General features: G+C 40.3%; 1 protein-coding gene across 2 annotated transcripts in view; it reads right to left on the bottom strand.

Annotated features, from left to right (window-relative positions):
• Positions 1-15,456, bottom strand: part of LOC145634795 (uncharacterized) — a 32,671-nt gene extending 17,215 nt beyond the window's left edge. The window contains exons 1-4 of one of the 2 annotated variants that reach the window (XM_081686176.1): positions 15,351-15,456; positions 14,847-15,022; positions 13,876-14,099; positions 13,373-13,489 (exon numbers count right to left, since the gene is read on the bottom strand). In XM_081686176.1, coding sequence (XP_081542302.1) covers positions 13,373-13,489; positions 13,876-14,060 — 302 coding nt within the window. In that variant the 5' untranslated portion in view covers positions 14,061-14,099; positions 14,847-15,022; positions 15,351-15,456. Of the gene's footprint in view, positions 1-13,372; positions 13,490-13,875; positions 14,145-14,846; positions 15,023-15,350 lie in introns of both variants that reach the window. The other variant, XM_081686175.1, reaches the window with a different exon arrangement.
• Between the last annotated feature and the right edge of the window lie 1,661 nt (positions 15,457-17,117).

Below are 17,117 nucleotides of genomic sequence, written 5' to 3' on the forward strand. Positions count from 1 at the left end.
TTCTCTCTCTATAAAGTCAAAGAAAATGAAATAGTGAGAGAAGGGAGGGGGGGTAAACTTCTATTTATAGAGGGGTGAAACAGGGGCATCCCCGTCACACCCTAAATTTACTAGCCGTTTTTTACTGTTCACCTTTCATAGGTTGACACGTGTCACAGGGTCAGGGGTAAATGTTTAGGGTAAAAATACCCTAGACGTGTGGACCAATAAGAGAAGGCCACGTGTCAAGCTCAGGCCCAAATAGCCACCTGACACGTATCCCCCTTAGATAACTTCTGAAATTGCTGCCTTCAAGGGCCCAAATCCCAAAAAGCGCGGTAATTCGGCGCAGCCCACTAAAATCTTAGTCAAGTGACCTAGATTGGGGCACACCTACCAACGACCCTATAAATAGGGAGATAATTCCCCATTTTGGGGACACAATCAATCATTTTATTACACCTACTTTCTCTCTCATCAGAGAGCTTGGAATCCAAGCACATACCCACCTAAATTTCCGCACTCTTTATTCTCTTTCAAGTTAATAGGGAGAAACCCACGATTTTGATCTTTGATTTCAAACCCGATTTTCATGGCAAAGAGGAAGAAAGGTAAGGGAAGCAAGAATTCTGGGTCAAAATCGAAGAAAAAGCAAAAAGCAAAGCAGAATTATGGTCCTAGAACGAGGAATTTTACGAAGAGAAAGGAACATAGTATGGTATTTGAGGACGATTCTGTGGAGAGCTGGCTTGATGAAGTCATGGAGAATACTATTCCGGTGATGGAGGTTACCGAAGAAGAGAGAGGTGCCCATCAGAAGGAGTTCAATGCGTGGTTGCAGGTAATACATAACTCTTCTTCCGCCATTGATGATGAGCTGAAAACTGATGCATGTGGTGATAAGATGTTAAATCTTGTTAATCCAACCCCTATTTTGATGCTTGAGAACTCTAATCGTACAATGAACTCATTTTCCCCAAATTCTGAGAATCATGGATTGCATTTCCCTGTTTTTCGTTCTCCGAATTTTGATTCTGTTGCTCGATTGAATTGGAGAGAGCTTGTTTCAAGGGACTAGGGATGAGGGGGTGGACCTTTCTGGGGGAGGGAAGAACACTGATAGGGGTAATTGTGATAAGATACAAATTACTCTTGAGGATGTGCAACCTGAGATTGATTTCTGGAGTTCTGCAATTGTTTGCTATGTTATTGGTATTAAACCACCTTTATGTGTTATTAATGGATTTGTTAGAAGGATGTGGGGTAAATATGGGATAGACAAGGTTTCTTTAATGGCAAATGGTGTATTCCTGGTTCGATTTAGGACTGTCGAAATAAGAGATAAAGTGTTGGGTGCAAGACCTGTGTAGTTTGATAATAAACCTGTGATAATGAAGCAATGGGTGGCTAGGATGAACCTTGCTGATGAGCTAGTGGATTTGGTGCCTATTTGGGTCAGGTTGCCTGGATTGATCTTGAAATACTGGGGCCAAAAGGCTCTAATGAAATTGACTTCTATGGTAGGAAATCCTATCAAGACAGACAAGGCTACAGCTACTAAGGAAAGGTTGGAGTATGCTAGGATTATGGTTGAAGTGAAGTTCAATGTTGATTTGCCAGAATTCCTGGATGAATTTGGTAATACAGTTAAGCAAGAGGTGAAATATGAATGGAAGACTGTGGTCAATGGTCTGTAAGGTATGTGGTGGGATAGGGCATGGTGATGCTCAATGTCCTAATCATAAGGTGCAGGCTAGAAATAAGGAGAGGCTAGAAATAAGGAGAGGTTGCAAGCTGAGAAAACTCAGAATCACAACAGGCAAAGGAAAACCACAGAAACCAGTTCAAAAATCTGATACTCAGAATCAGAATGTCAGGAGTAATTTGGTAATTTGAGAGTGCTGAAGATGATGGGTGTTAACAAGCTCAATTATTGCAGCCAGGGATTGTTCTAATCAGCAGTAGTGGAAATAGATTTAGTGTTTTGGAAGAGGGGGAATGCTCTCACTCTCTCCATGGATAAAGTTGGTTTTTGGAATATTAGAGGTCTAAATAAAGCTCCACTGTGATATCTTATGGTTCATTAGACATCATGGAGTTGACTTATTTGGACATCTTGAAACTAAGGTGAAAGCTGGGAAGTTTGGTGAAGTTTTCAGCATGGAAGTGATTGGTCTATTTGTGCTAACTATCCCTATCATAAAGGGGGTAGAATTAGGGTGATATGGTTACCTCAGTTTTTTGATGTGAATGTGGTGAGATGTGAAGTGCAATTGATTCACTTACATGTGGTTCATAAAGCTACTGGGTTTACTTTTGCTTGCACTATGGTGTATGGTTTAAATACTGCTGCTTCTAGAGTGCATCTTTGGGAGCAGATTGCTGAGCTCAGTGGTAAGGTTAAAGGTCCTTGGGTAGTGCAAGGGGACTTTAATAATGTGTTGAACCTCAATGATAGAATAGGCAGTGTCCCTAGCTGAGGTTAAGCCTTTTAGATCTTGTTTAAGGCTTTCTGGTCTTACTGATTGGGCTACTGGGGGTATGTTTTATACATGGAACAATAAACAAGAGGGCAAAGATAGAGTTTGCTCAAGGATTGATAGGGTTGTTGTCAATAATGAATGGATGGAGATGTTTGCTGATATGCAAGCTACTTTTCCTTAAGGGGTTAATGGATCCAGCCCTTGTGTGATTAATATGTTTGACTCTGGTGCTCACACTAAGAAACCTTTCAGATTTGTTAATATTTGGGTGGATTCTCCTAACTTTCTGGGAAATAATGGTTTCTGGTACTCCTATGTTTCAGTGTGTAAGAAAGTTGAAAAAGGTGAAGAAATTCTTGAAAGAGTCTAAGATGGGTAGATTTTCTTGTGTTGAAGTTGATGATGCAATTGCTGAGAAACATCTTGAGGACTTTCATATCAAGCTGCAGGGGTGATCCTGGTAATGAAGTTTTAATTAGTCGAGAAAGAATGGCTAGGCTGCAGTTTGCCAAAACTCACACTAAGAGATTTAACTTTCTGAAACAAAAAGCTAAAGTTCATTGGCTCAAGGATGGTGATATGAACACAGCTTTCTTTCATGGAGAAGGTTACAGAATAATATTTACTCTATTGTGAATAATGAGGGGGTGGTTACCTCATCCAGGCAAGTGTGTGAGGCTTTTCTCCACTATTATCAAGGTTTGCTTGGCTTTACTGATGTTCAAATGAAGGGGAATATTCATCAAAGGGGTTATTTTTGAAGGGAAAGTGCTTTCTGAGGACCCAGACATTGGTATTTGTAGAGATTTTTGTGAGCAAGATGTTAAGAGAGCTTTGTGGAGCATTGAGGATGATAAAGCAACCTGATCTAGCAAATTTGGAGCTTGGTTGGTCCGGACATTACTAAAGCTGTTCTGGACTTTTTTAAGTCAGGTAAGATGCTTAAGCAGATTAATGCCACTACCTTATTTTGATCCCTAAGGTGGAGCATGCTAATATGGTCACTCAGTTTAGGCTAATTGCTGGTTGCAATGTGGTATACAAGATCATTTCTAAGATGATTTGTGAAAGATTGAAAGAAGTTTTGCCTGAGTTAATTGATGGCTGTCAAGGTGCTTTTGTGACTGGGATGTCTATCTTAGATAATATTTTGATTTGCCAAGATATGCTCAAAGCTTACAATAATAAGAGAAAACCCCCTAGGTGTACTATTAAGGTGGATTTGAGGAAAGCTTATGATTCTATCAATTGGAGTTTCATTCATGAGATGCTGATTGCTCTTAATTTTCCCATCAAATTCATTTCCTGGATTATGCAGTGTGTGACTACTCCATCATATTCCTTGTTGCTTAATGGTGGCTCATATGGTTTTTTTAAAGGGAAAAAGGGTGTGAAGCAGGGTGATCTTATGTCTCCTCTCTTGTTTGTCATTGTGATGGAATATTTGACTAGAATCCTAAAAAAAAAATAGGCAAGAAGAAAGAGTTCAAGTTTCATCAAAGATGTGCTCAGTAGGCTCTCAATCATTTGATTTTTGCTGATGATTTGATGCTCTTTTCATATGGCAATGCTGAGACTGTCAAGCTCCTCATTAGAGCTTCGAAAACTTTTGAGGCAAGATCAGGGCTTCAAGCAAATTTGGATAAAACAGCAATATATTTTGGCAATGTTCAGCAGCAGGTTCAGAATAGTATTTTGGAGAATTCTGGGTTTGTCCTAGGTGATATGCCTTTTAAGTATCTCGGTATTCCTTTAAATGCCAAGTATTTGAAACTTTGAAAGTGACTGATTATGATAGACTTATTGATACAATGTTGGTGAGATTGCTGGAGCAGTAAAAATCTGTCTTATACTGCTAGAGTTACTCTCATTAACTCTGTTTTGATGAGTTTGCATATATACTGGGCTCAGTGTGTTCTCTTACCTAAGACAATTGTGGACAGAATTAACCAAGTGGTAATGCTGTGCTCTCTAAATCTCCTCTAATTGCCTGGGATTGGGCCTGCACACATAAGAAGTTTGGTGGTTTAGGTATTAGAAATTGTAGAAACTGGAACAAGGCTGCCCTAAGAAGTTATGTTTGGAAAATAGCAAAGAAATCTGATTCTTTATGGTTCATATAGGTTCATGTTGTTTACATTAAGGATGAAGATTGGTGGGATTATAATCCAAAGAAAGATGCTGGATGGGCTTGGAAACTATTGTGTAATGTCAAAGATGAGCTTAAAGAGGGTTTCATGACGGAGGGTTGGTTGAATAAAAGATACAGAATCAAGGATGGCTATAAGTGGCTTTAGGGTAACATGAAAAAGGTCAATTAGTTTGATTGGGTTTGGAACCAATTCAACATTCCTAAACACACTTTTATCAATTAGCTATCAGCTTTGGGTAGACTTAGAACAAGAGATAGGCTTGTTCAGTTTGGGGCTTGTGATTCTAGTGACTGTCTTCTTTGTGGGGATAATATGGAAACTTGCTCACCTTTTCTTTGCCAGCAGTTACAGCACCATGATGAGGTGACTTGCTCACCTTTTCTTTGCCAGCAGTTACAGCACCATGATGAGGTGACTCTTTGGCTTGGCTTCCCCAACTCTCTCATAGCTGGAAAGATTTGAAGAAAAATGGTAAAAACTGTATTCAACAGAAAGTGATTATGGCATACCTATCTGCAGTAGTGTATAACATTTGGATGGCTAGAAACCATGCTTTCTAGCATAAAGATGTTCTTAGGCCTGATCTTCTTTCAAAAGCAGTGAAGAGAGAAGTTGTGACTAGGTGCCTAATCATACGTGGAAGATTGAAGATTGTAAATGGCTGCAGCAACTCAAGACTAGCATTTAGGTGTTTTTTTGTCTTTCTGATTGTCTGGTTGTATTGGGTGTTGGGTGTTGGGTGTTTGATCTTTGTGCAGGTCTGTTTCCGGGGATCTCTTTTGACTTGGTTTTTTGATTCATAGTTCTGCTTTGCACCCTTCCTAGAAGGTGGTAAAGTTGAACTCTGAACCTTGGGAGTTGTTTGCCTTTTTTTGGCTTGTGTAGTTTGGGTCCCTGCTTGATTGTACATTTGTACAGTTTTTGTGATCTATATCGTCGGAGACGGAGCTCCAACAACCGGAGTCTCCGTTGTTTTGCAGGTGCAGCTCGAGCCAGACCAATCTTTGTGACGTAACTCTCCCAAAGGACAAAAATACCCGAAACACCACCACCTCCGCACATTAACAAACTGCAGCACCACCAACACCCAACAAGTGGCAAACTGCAGCAGAGCTATGCCACCACTATACTAAACTACTAACACCTCTATATCATAGAAATCAAGTCAGTTTGATTTTTTTAAAAAAAAAAAAAAAAAAAAAAAAAAAACACCTAATGATAAGTGTCATTTATGTCGCTATGTTTAGGAGTTTTCTAGTTATTTTTTCTATCTTTTTACTTGGTTTTAATAACGTTTTACTACATTTGTCATGTTTATGTGTGAAATGTCGTTATTGCTCAATTTTGGCTTTTCTTGCATATTTTGGTGGTGCAATAGATCAGCCCAATGCCACACCACCTACCCAGGTTTATTCAAGGCGCAAGAAGAGGGGGACAGGACAACAATAGCAGCAATATGGAAAGCGACAAAAACAGAGATTTCAGAGTAGCAGAAGAGGACAAATTAATTATTATTCCACTAAGTATTGTGGTGAATGAATGTGACTGTGTATAGCCTCTCCGGCAGAATAGTACAACCTTGTGTAATTGCTAGGGTACAGGTGGGAAAGGGGAATGCCTAGTATTTAAGGGGAAGAAAAGAATGAGTGAGATATGAGAATTTTGATGTTAATCTTAGAGTAGCCTAGCACTAGAGTAGCCTCCAAGCTTCTATTTTTATTGCAGTAGCAGCAGTATAATAGTTGTAACCGTTGTCTTCAAAAATCAATCAAATAGTCCTCAAGCTTCCTCTGTTGATTAACTCTGTTGATTTCTTTGCCTGAGTCTTGAGTCTATAGCAAGTGGTATGGTGACCCCAACACTGACCCAACGAGCCGATGCGGTGGACGAGAAGATAGGAGAGGTGGAGTCCAGGTTGCAAGCAATTGAACAGAGATTCGACTCGGAGGACACCCAACTTAGAACCATCGTGGAGAAGATGGGAACTCAAGAAGCCACCATAGAAAGGGCGGTGCAGGCGGCAGTGGCCGGAGTACAGGAGGCGGAACGGAAACGGCTGGAGGATAACCTAGCCCGAACCACCACAAGGCTAGAGGAGAGGATTGATCGTTTCCGTATCGACCCTGATAGGATGGCGGCAATAGAGAAGGAAAATTACCAGAAACCTCGAGAAGAACTGAAGCGCACCGCGGCCGGAGGTCAGGGAAACCGACCACCCCCACAACCGCAACCACAACCCATAATACAACCAATCAACCTTGAAGGCGAGGGCAGCCATAACCAGGGCCTTGGAGATAATGAGGTGCGCTCTCCGTTAAGGAGGGGTTGGAGAGGGGGCGGCCATGGTGAGGAGGAGTTCCGTCACTGGCCGGGCGGTGGTGGCGGAGATGGCGGCGATAACCGACATCAGTGGAGGTACCGCAAACTCGACATGCCTATCTTCGAGGGTAAGGATCCCGATAACTGGTTGTTGAGAGCGGAAATGTTCTTTGATTTTTATCAACTGCAAGAGAGAGAGAAGCTAGATGCGGCGGTGGTAGCGATGGATGGGGATGCCCTTAAATGGTATCAATGGGAGAAGAAGCGGCGGCCGATCACGGGGTGGCTGGATCTCAAACAAAGGTTGTTGTGCGAGTTCCGACCATCTCACTCCGGGTCGTTGTATGAGCAATGGATGGCGGTGCAACAGGTGGGGTCAGTGGTGGAATATCGAAGGAGATACATTGAGATGGCTGCTCCATTGGAGGGGATTCCTGAAAACATAATGCTTGCTCGGTTTATAAACGGCTTGAAGGAGGATGTGAAGTCGGAGCTCCGGATGTTGAATCCGTTTAATCTGGAAGGGGCTATGGAGTTGGCGGGGCGGATAGAAGAAAAAAACCGGATCCAACTAGCTAAGAAGGGTTCTAATGCTGGGTTTAGGTTTGGGCCGGCCCACAACTCTCCTCAAACCTCTAACCCACCTAAACCCAATGGACCAGGGCTGATCCAAACTTATGGGATACCAACTCATTCTAACTCCCCTAAGTCGTGGTCTAAAGGTTCAGAGTCACAAGCTTCAGTAAACATGACGATGACTCCATCAGGAAATCTCCAAACTCGAAGCTCCGATTACACGCGCCGCCTGACGGAGGCCGAAATTCAAGAAAGGAGGGCTAAAAACTTGTGCTTTAGATGTGATGAAAAATGGGGAGTGGGGCATAGGCGCAAAAGGAAGGAGCTGAGTGTTCTTTTAGTGGCGGGGGAAGAGGAGGCGCCGCTGGAGGAAGAAGAGGATGGTGCGGCGGAGGAAGAAATGGGGGCGTCGCTGTGCGCCGTAATTGGGATCTCTAACCCAAAGACTATGAAGCTGAAGGGGAGAATAGGAGGACGGGAGGTGGTAATAATGATAGACCCCGGCGCGACACACAACTTCATCTCACTACGGCGGAGGCGGCGGTTCCAATTACGAAGGGAGGTAATTTTTGTGTCACTCTTGGAAACGGGGAAATTGTAAAAGGGCAGGGGGTTTGCCAGAGCGTGGAGGTTACATTAAACGAGGGTGTAGTAGTGGTAGAGGACTTCCTACCATTAGATTTAGGAAACGCTGATTTGATTCTTGGCATTCAGCTGGAAAAATTAGGCTCGGTGACGACGAATTAGAGGACACACATTATGAAATTCTGGGAGAAGGGGCAGTTGGTGACTCTTAGAGGTGATCCTTCGTTGGAGAAGACTCGGGTTTCATTGAAGGCCATGATCAGAACACTATGTAAGGAGAAGCAGGGCATTTGGGTGGAGTTGAGTAGAATTGAGAAGGGGGATAAAGAGGAGGAGATGACAGATGAAGTGACACCGCAACCACCTGAGTTAGTTCCTGGCAGACTTACTGCATCAATTTCGGCATGTTTTCAACATGCCAAGGGGACTCCCACCTCACCGGAATCATGAGCATTCCATTGTTTTGAAAGGCGGAAGTGATCCGGTTAGTGTAAGACCGTATCGATACCCCCAAATACAGAAGGATGAGATCGAAAAGTTAATTCAAGAGATGCTTCAAGCCGGTATAATACGACCTTCCACAAGTCCCTTCTCAAGCCCGGTGATTTTAGTGAAGAAGAAAGACGGTTCTTGGAGATTTTGCGTCGATTACCGGGCCTTGAATAAGGAAACCGTGCCGGACAAATTTCCCATTCCGGTCATCGACGAATTACTTGATGAATTGCACGAGGCTAAGTGGTTCTCGAAACTTGACTAGAAATCGGGTTACCATCAAATTCGAGTAAAGGAGGGGGATATCCACAAAACCGCGTTTCGAACGCATGAAGGACACTATGAATTTTTGGTGATGCCCTTTGGGCTTACCAATGCACCCGCTACCTTCCAATCCCTAATGAACGAAGTATTCAAACCATTTTTGAGGAAGTTCGTGTTAGTATTTTTCGATGACATTTTGGTGTATAGCAAAGGGGAGGAGGAGCATAAGAAGCATGTGAGATTGGTCTTGGAGTTAATGTCTAAGCATAGCTCGTATGCTAACTTGAAGAAGTGTGACTTTGGGAAGAGGGAAGTGGCGTATTTGGGTCATGTGATTTCGGTAGAGGGAGTTGCAATGGATATGGACAAGGTGAAAGCAATTGTAGAGTGGGAGGAGCCCAAGAATTTGAAGGAGCTAAGAGGGTTCCTAGGCCTCACCGGTTATTACCGGAAATTTGTGGCTAACTATGCACAAATAGCCGGCCCTTTAACCACACAGTTGAAGAAAGATAATTTTGGGTGGAACAACGAAGCAGCCCAAGCTTTTGCGGCCCTAAAATCTGCTATGACAACAGCCCCGGTCTTGGCCATGCCCAATTTTCAACTCGAGTTCATCATAGAGACCGATGCTTCGGGGTATGGGGTTGGTGCCGTGATGATGCAACTAGGAAGACCAATCGCGTACTTTAGCAAGTTGCTTGGAGTGAGGAATCAAGCAAAATCAATTTATGAAAAAGAACTCATGGCTATTAGTTTGGCGGTCATGAAATGGAGGCACTACCTCTTAGGGAGGAGATTCATCATTCGCACCGATCAACAAAGTTTGAGGTTCCTAACTCAACAACGAGAGGTGGGAGGGGAATACCAAAAGTGGATGCGAAAGTTGATGGGAATGGATTTCGATATACAATACAAACCCGGGCCGTCGAATAGGGTGGCCGATGCTTTGTCAAGGAAAGGAGGGGCGCAATGTCAATTGGCTGCCTTAATTTCTACTCAAGGGGTTGATTGGGCAGAATTGGAGGCTGAGATAACAAGCGATCCATGGCTTAATGAGCTGAGGAAGAAACTGTCAGCAAATTCTAGTGAAAGCAGGGGATTTACTTTGAGCGGCAGCAGGGTATTGTACAAGGGGCGCGTGGTACTTCCAAAAAATTCTAAATTTATTCCTAAGCTCTTGAAGGAATACCATGATTCTCCAATGGGAGGGCATGAAGGTGAGGTTAAGACCTACCTTAGAGTGGCTACGGATTGGTTTTGGCCGAATATGAGGAAGGGGGTGGGAGAGTATGTGCGGGAGTGTGAAATCTGCCAGAGAAGTAAAACCACTCCACAAGCACTTGCCGGATTGCTCCAACCTTTAGCCGTGCCGGAAGTAGTGTGGGAGGACATCTCTATGGACTTTATAGAGGGCTTGCCACTCTCTAAGGGGGTCAACGTAATTTTGGTGGTGGTGGATAGGCTGTCCAAGTACAGCCATTTTTTGGGGCTCAAGCATCCTTTTAATGCTCTCAAAGTGGCAGATTTGTTTGTGAAGGAGATCGTTCGCTTACATGGGTTTCCATCTTCCATAGTTTCCGATCGAGATAAAGTTTTCATGAGCCTATTTTGGAAAGAACTCTCTCGGTTACAAGGAACACATCTCAATAGAAGCACTTCTTATCACCCACAATCGGATGGTCAAACCGAGGTGGTAAACAAGTGTTTGGAAGCCTATCTCCGTTGCTTTGTGTCCAGCCAACCTAAGACTTGGGCTCAATGGTTGCCGTGGGCCGAGTACTCATATAACACCTCACCCCACATCTCCACGAAGATGACTCCTTTTAAGGTGGTTTATGGTCGGGATCCACCAAAAATTTGGAAGGTGCAGGAAGATGCTACGATGGTGAAAAGCTTAGAAGAAGGGCCGAAGGAAAGAGACTTCATTTTGGATGAATTGAAGATGAACCTTAATCGGGCACAACAGTTGATGAAAGAACGTGCTGACAGTAGGCGGAGAGAGCTTGAATTTCAGATTGGGGATTGGGTTTATTTGAAGCTACAGCCCTATAGACAACAGTCACTGGCAGCCGCCCTTGTGAGAAGCTTTCTGCTCGTTATTATGGGCCTTTCGAGGTTGTTCAACGGGTTGGGAAGGTCGCTTATCGCTTGAATTTACCTGAGAACAGCAGGATTCATCCTGTGTTCCATGTCTCCCAGCTGAAGAAGGTCGTGGGGGACACACCAACCAACCCCACCCTCCCTACTCAGCTCACTGCTAATTTAGAGCTGGAGGTGGAACCTGAGAGAGTGTTGGCCGTGCGCAACAAAGAGGAGCAGGGCAGACCTCAGGTTGAAGTGTTACTCAAGTGGGCGGGTCTACCTGAAGCTACTTGGGAAGATTATGAGACAATTAAGTTACGATTTCCATCCTTCCACCTCGAGGACAAGGTGGATGTTCGGGGGGGAGTAATGCAATAGATCAGCCCAATGCCACACCACCTACCCAGGTTTATTCAAGGCGCAAGAAGAGGGGGACAGGACAACAATAGCAGCAATATGGAAAGCGACAAAAACAGAGATTTCAGAGTAGCAGAAGAGGACAAATTAATTATTATTCCACTAAGTATTGTGGTGAATGAATGTGACTGTGTATAGCCTCTCTGGCAGAATAGTACAACCTTGTGTAATTGCTAGGGTACAGGTGGGAAAGGGGAATGCCTAGTATTTAAGGGGAAGAAAAGAATGAGTGAGATATGAGAATTTTGATGTTAATCTTAGAGTAGCCTAGCACTAGAGTAGCCTCCAAGCTTCTATTTTTATTGCAGTAGCAGCAGTATAATAGTTGTAACCGTTGTCTTCAAAAATCAATCAAATAGTCCTCAAGCTTCTTTGCCTGAGTCTTGAGTCTATGGCAGGTGGCTTATGACATTAGATTAAACTTTATTGGTTTACTCTTATGTTTAGGAACACTTGGATAAGTTCATTGCTCAAGATTGAAGAAATATAAAACATAAAAGAACACGTAATGAAGAAACGTGCACTTGATTTGCAAAGATCATACTTCAAATGCCTATATCTTTTGATCTACAAAACATTTTGGGGCGATTCCAATTGGAGATGAAAGCTTATCTCGAGAGCTTTCCAACGACAGGTCATATGCCCAATTCGGATGTAAAACGTGAGATATATGCTCATTTGAAGCTGAGCAGTTTGCCCAGTCCGAGAGGAGCGGGCGCGCACCTCTGAGGAGCGCCCGCTCCAAACTTTCTGGAACAATTCTGTCATATTTTGCTGCAGCTAGGAGCGCCCGTGCACGAAATTGGAGCGCCCGATTCTGTCATATTTTGCTGCAGCTAGGAGCGCCCGTGCACGAAATTGGAGCGCCCGCTCCTCTACGCGCTGCTCGACTTGTTGCGGAGCTTCCTAGGCAATTTAGTAATGGCTATAAATAGATTTTTTTCTCATTTTAGAAGGAGGAATTCATTTTTTTCAGTAGTTTTTAGGTTAGTTTTAGGTTTTTAGAGAGAGAAACTCTCAATTAGAGAGAGAAAGTGAGAAACACAATGGTTTTCATGGATTTTGGATAATCAAATGAGGAATTTGATGATTTGAAGATCTTCATCTTATATCAATGAACATTCTTACTCTCTTTTCTCTTTATGCTTTCTTTAATTGCTTTGTTAATCATGTTTGAATAGATTTCCTTCTACTAGGTGTTGAGTGAAACTTTGTAATGGTTAATTGTGTTATTTGAGATAAATTTGATGATAATTGTGTGATTAAATTGATTGAATTGATGATGGCATGTTGTTTGTTTAAGATTGGTTTGATCTCCCATGATAGCAAACTTGATTGCATATTAGTTCTAGTTTGACAAGGGATTATGAATTAGAATTTATATATTTGATTGCATTTTGGGTAAATTTCTTTTATGCACCTACTCAATGAGAGATCTAGGCTAGGAATTTGAAAGATTACTCTTGAGTGTAATTAATTCCCATTTTAATTCTTTCTTTTCATAATTTATTATCAATTGGATTCGCATTAACTTGTTAATTGTTCAAAGTGGATCTTTGCCCCTAGTAGACTTTATAATATCTTGGTCTTTATATGTGTGTTAGTGTAGTTGTAGTGTCCAATATCCATAAACCGAATTCGGCGTAGCTTAAGCATTAGATCGAGAACAATCTAACAACACCGTTCCTTGTGGTTCGACTCCGAACTTACCACTAGACTTGTTTAGGGGTTAGTTTAGGATTATAATAAATTTTGTTTGATCGTGAGGAGGTTAGTCAACGACCTAATTACCCCGCGCTCACCTAATTGTATTGGGAGCAGTTTGTCTACAAAACCAGTAACGTCAAGTAGCACTTAGGACCTAATACTTGATTCTAAGTGTTCAATATCAAAACAACTTGGCAAATAAACAATCCTAGCTTATGCATCTATTTGAATGAAAATGATATCATAAATCTCTACTTTACGCGTCAAATAAGTGAAAATTGTATTATCATAGAGTGCAACCAACAAAGCAAGTACCTTTCAGGGGTAATATCTGCAAAGTTCTTAGGGGTCCATGACATTAGCAAATTGCCAGCACAAAGTAAGCTACCTTCATACTTGACCCCATTTACTTTGAATCCAGTTTCGTCAAACCTATCAAATTGTTGCAATGAATACCAAAAGCCATGAGCTAAATGAGAATTGATGTCAAAAAACCATGAATGAAATCCAAACTATACAAAGCATTAATGTATAATCAATCCAAACATCACTCAGTTGGTAGATTACTTGATAATGCAATTATCCATTTGAATTTTGATATAGATAACCCGAAACGCACACAACCCTTTTACTCAAATTGCTGACCTTAAGTTAAACAAGTGGCAGCAAACACAACAAACCAAAATATTCGAATTATAACTGGTAAGTCCAACATATTCAAATTCAATATATCAAATTCAATATTTTTATATAAAAGAGAACACAATAAACAATATATCAAATTCAAGATTTAACAAATGTATAAAGGAAGAATTTACCCTTGAAAGCGGAGTTGGTCCTCAGGAATATTATCAATTAGATTGATCTGATCATATAGAGAGAAAGTGCGACGGAGTGAAGGCAAAGGTACAGTGACACGATGGGGTTTTGAGATATCCTTTCTCAAGACGTTCAACAGAGATGGCAGCGTCTTCCCCCCTACTGCTAGCTGCCTCAGAGCCATTTCCGTCTTCTCACTTTGAGCTTCGGAAGGGTGTCTCAGCTAAGGTTCACCAGAGTCCCATTAAAGGGTTATATAAACAAAAGTCTGCAACACATTATTAGAAACTAAATTTGACCGACAACGGCGGATCCAGGATTTCCGTACTTGTAAGTCACCATGAGAAAGTACAAAAAATTTATAGTAATCTAAGATGGAAAAGATTAAATAAGATGATTTATCATCATTTCCCAACAAATAATTTTAATTTGAAGAAGAAATTAAAAAAAAATTATGTATCATCTCCAATGATCGGAAACCACATTTGATAATTAGAAGAACAGAAAAGGGAGGAGATGTAAAATATGAGATGTTAATGTAAGTCCATTAGCATTCAAAATTAGTCATCGCCAAAGGCCGGCTAGCTTTGCCAAGATGGACTGCATCTATCGTTTTTATCATAACAAAAACAATAATTTTAGAAGATTACTGGAAATTTTTAGCAGGAAAAAAATTGAAAAGATTAAGCTAATAATTAACAAAAAAAATTTTAAAGAATTAACAAAAATTCAGCAATTGAACACATTCATAGAATTCGGCAATTCAATTGAAGACATTACCACAATCAAATAGCAATTACTTAATAACCAAATAACCAATGCTACAAAAAAAAATCAATGAAACACAACGATGAACAACCAAATTGCATCAACAAAAGTTCAATTCGATAATGCAAATGACTGATATAATAAATAATTAAAATAAATAGTAAATAACAAATTAATTACTTAATAATTTAAAGTTTAATACCTTGCTCAATTGCTCTGACTTATGCCTTCAATTGACGGTCACAGATTCTGGTCACTCCGGTGCTCGTCTGGTCGGTGGTAAAAGGCCGGTGGAGGCAGGCAGAAGGCGGCGTGCGGTGGAAGGCGGGATATTGCAGAATTGTGAAGGAAATCGAAATGAAGGGAAAGAGTGAAGCACTGAAGCAGCCGTGCGAACGTAGCAAAATCGTTTAGAATTTTTTACAACATTCGCAAAATTGTTTACAATCAAGAATACGAATAGCAAAATCGTAGCAGCGAAATCGCTGTTATAAGTTATAACATTTCACAATTCAGTAATACTCAACAATAGTTCAATATAATTAATATAGCTTTTTTTTTTTTTTTTTGAAAACATATAATTAATATAGCTTAGAAGAATCCTAATTCCTAAATTGACCGTACTGATAATTAAATTAATGATATTGTGAAACAAAACCCTAATTGATAAATTGATATTCGGTGACCAAACAAATAAGCATCTTACCTCAGAAGATTCTTCAATGGAGGACGAAAAGCTCAGATGCCGCTTCAAGAGAGGAGAGAGAGGGAGCAACAAAAGAAAAAGAATTTTTTTACAAAGGTCCTGTTTGGGAGAAAGCTGAAACTCATCGAGTTACCTAATTTTATTAACTGATTTGACTAACTTATTGTATTAACTGATTATATAAAAGTGTTTGGTAAATAGCTGATAGCTTAAAGGTGATTGAGTATGTGAAATGATCAATAAGCTAATAGTGGGATAGGTAGTTTAGATAGGATTTTAAATTAAATGATGTTATAAGTGTCATTTCACAATAATTAATGAATAAGCTAATTGAAAAAGCTCATTTTAAAATGAGCTTTTTCAAAAAGAGCTTATTTAGTGGAATAAGTTCTTTCAATAAGCTTACTACCAAATACTTGTATTAGCTTGTTTGACTAGTCAATCAGCTAAAGTTAGTCAAATAAGCTAATATACCCCCAAAAGCTTACTACCAAACAACGCCAAAGAAAAATTGTTGGGAATTAATCTTTTGGGCGTTCAAAAAAAATAGTCTTACCTTTGGGATATTTTCAAATAATCTCACTTTTATACCAATTTGGTAAGAATTCTAAGGCGATCAAATGGATGATTCTGTAGTGATCATAGAAAATATGATCACCATAAGGCCAAAGTGGGCCCAATGAAGTGTCACCCTAAAAATAAAAATAAAATAAAAAAAAACTCCTTCATTTTTTATTTTCAAAAATTCATTTTTGTAATTTTCAAAAATACTGAAAATCAATTTCAAATTAGATTTTCTTATTTTAAAATCAAAAATGAAATAATTTGAAACTTAAAAAAATTAATTAGATGTTAAGATTATTGATGTTAATTACTCTCTCTCTCTCTCTCTTAGGGTTTATCTAATCCCTTTCTCTCTCTTTTCTCCCGGTCATCTCCGGCGTCCGGCGTAGGCGGAAACCTCTTTAAATTATCGCAAATCGATTTCTGGAAATGGATAGCCCGATGGAGTTCATCGTATTCCTTGTGTTTTGGGTGTGATAAATCTCGACAAACAGACTTTTACATCACGATTTCATATGTTATTCTATCAAATCAGTCTTTTTCGAATAGTGAATTACAGTACTTATGGCGTTTTATGTGCAATTTTAGAAATTTCATTAATGGTTAACGGAAACTTCCACCTCCGGACTAGGACAATACCAACACCCTACAATTTAGGGTATAGTAAAAAATACTTTAAATTATTTGGACATGTCCAACTTCGTACAAGGTATTTTCTAAACAAACATTACGTAGGATCTATCTATATTACTACGTAGTAATTACCTTACTATATATTACTTCCGGAGATCACAATTATCAAAGTAGGTGGTTTGTCCACAAACCAGAAAAACAACCCCACCCCTAAGAGGAACATAAAAAAAAATAAAAAAAAAACAGCAATCACAATAAATCTACATACAAGTAGATAATCACACAAAATAGAGCTACAGGGAATTGAAACAGGATTATAATGTTGTTTAATCAATTAAGTTAAGTGAATATGTCAGTGAAGAGTTCATGGTAAACTCTTGTATGTTTGTGTAGCAGCCCTAAAAACAGAGTTGTGAAGCATGTGACTGTCATCTTCATGTAGTGAAATTACAAGTGAACAGCTAAACATATATACCCTAGTAAATTAAATGCAGCAAGTAGACAGGACGATGCATGGTTACTTATAAAGCAATAATCATGTCCAAACTGCCATTTGTAATAGCTGGAGTA

The sequence above is a fragment of the Chenopodium album genome, chromosome 6 (assembly GCF_948465745.1).
Source record: "Chenopodium album chromosome 6, dcCheAlbu1.1, whole genome shotgun sequence".
Classification (NCBI taxonomy): Eukaryota; Viridiplantae; Streptophyta; class Magnoliopsida; order Caryophyllales; family Amaranthaceae; genus Chenopodium; species Chenopodium album.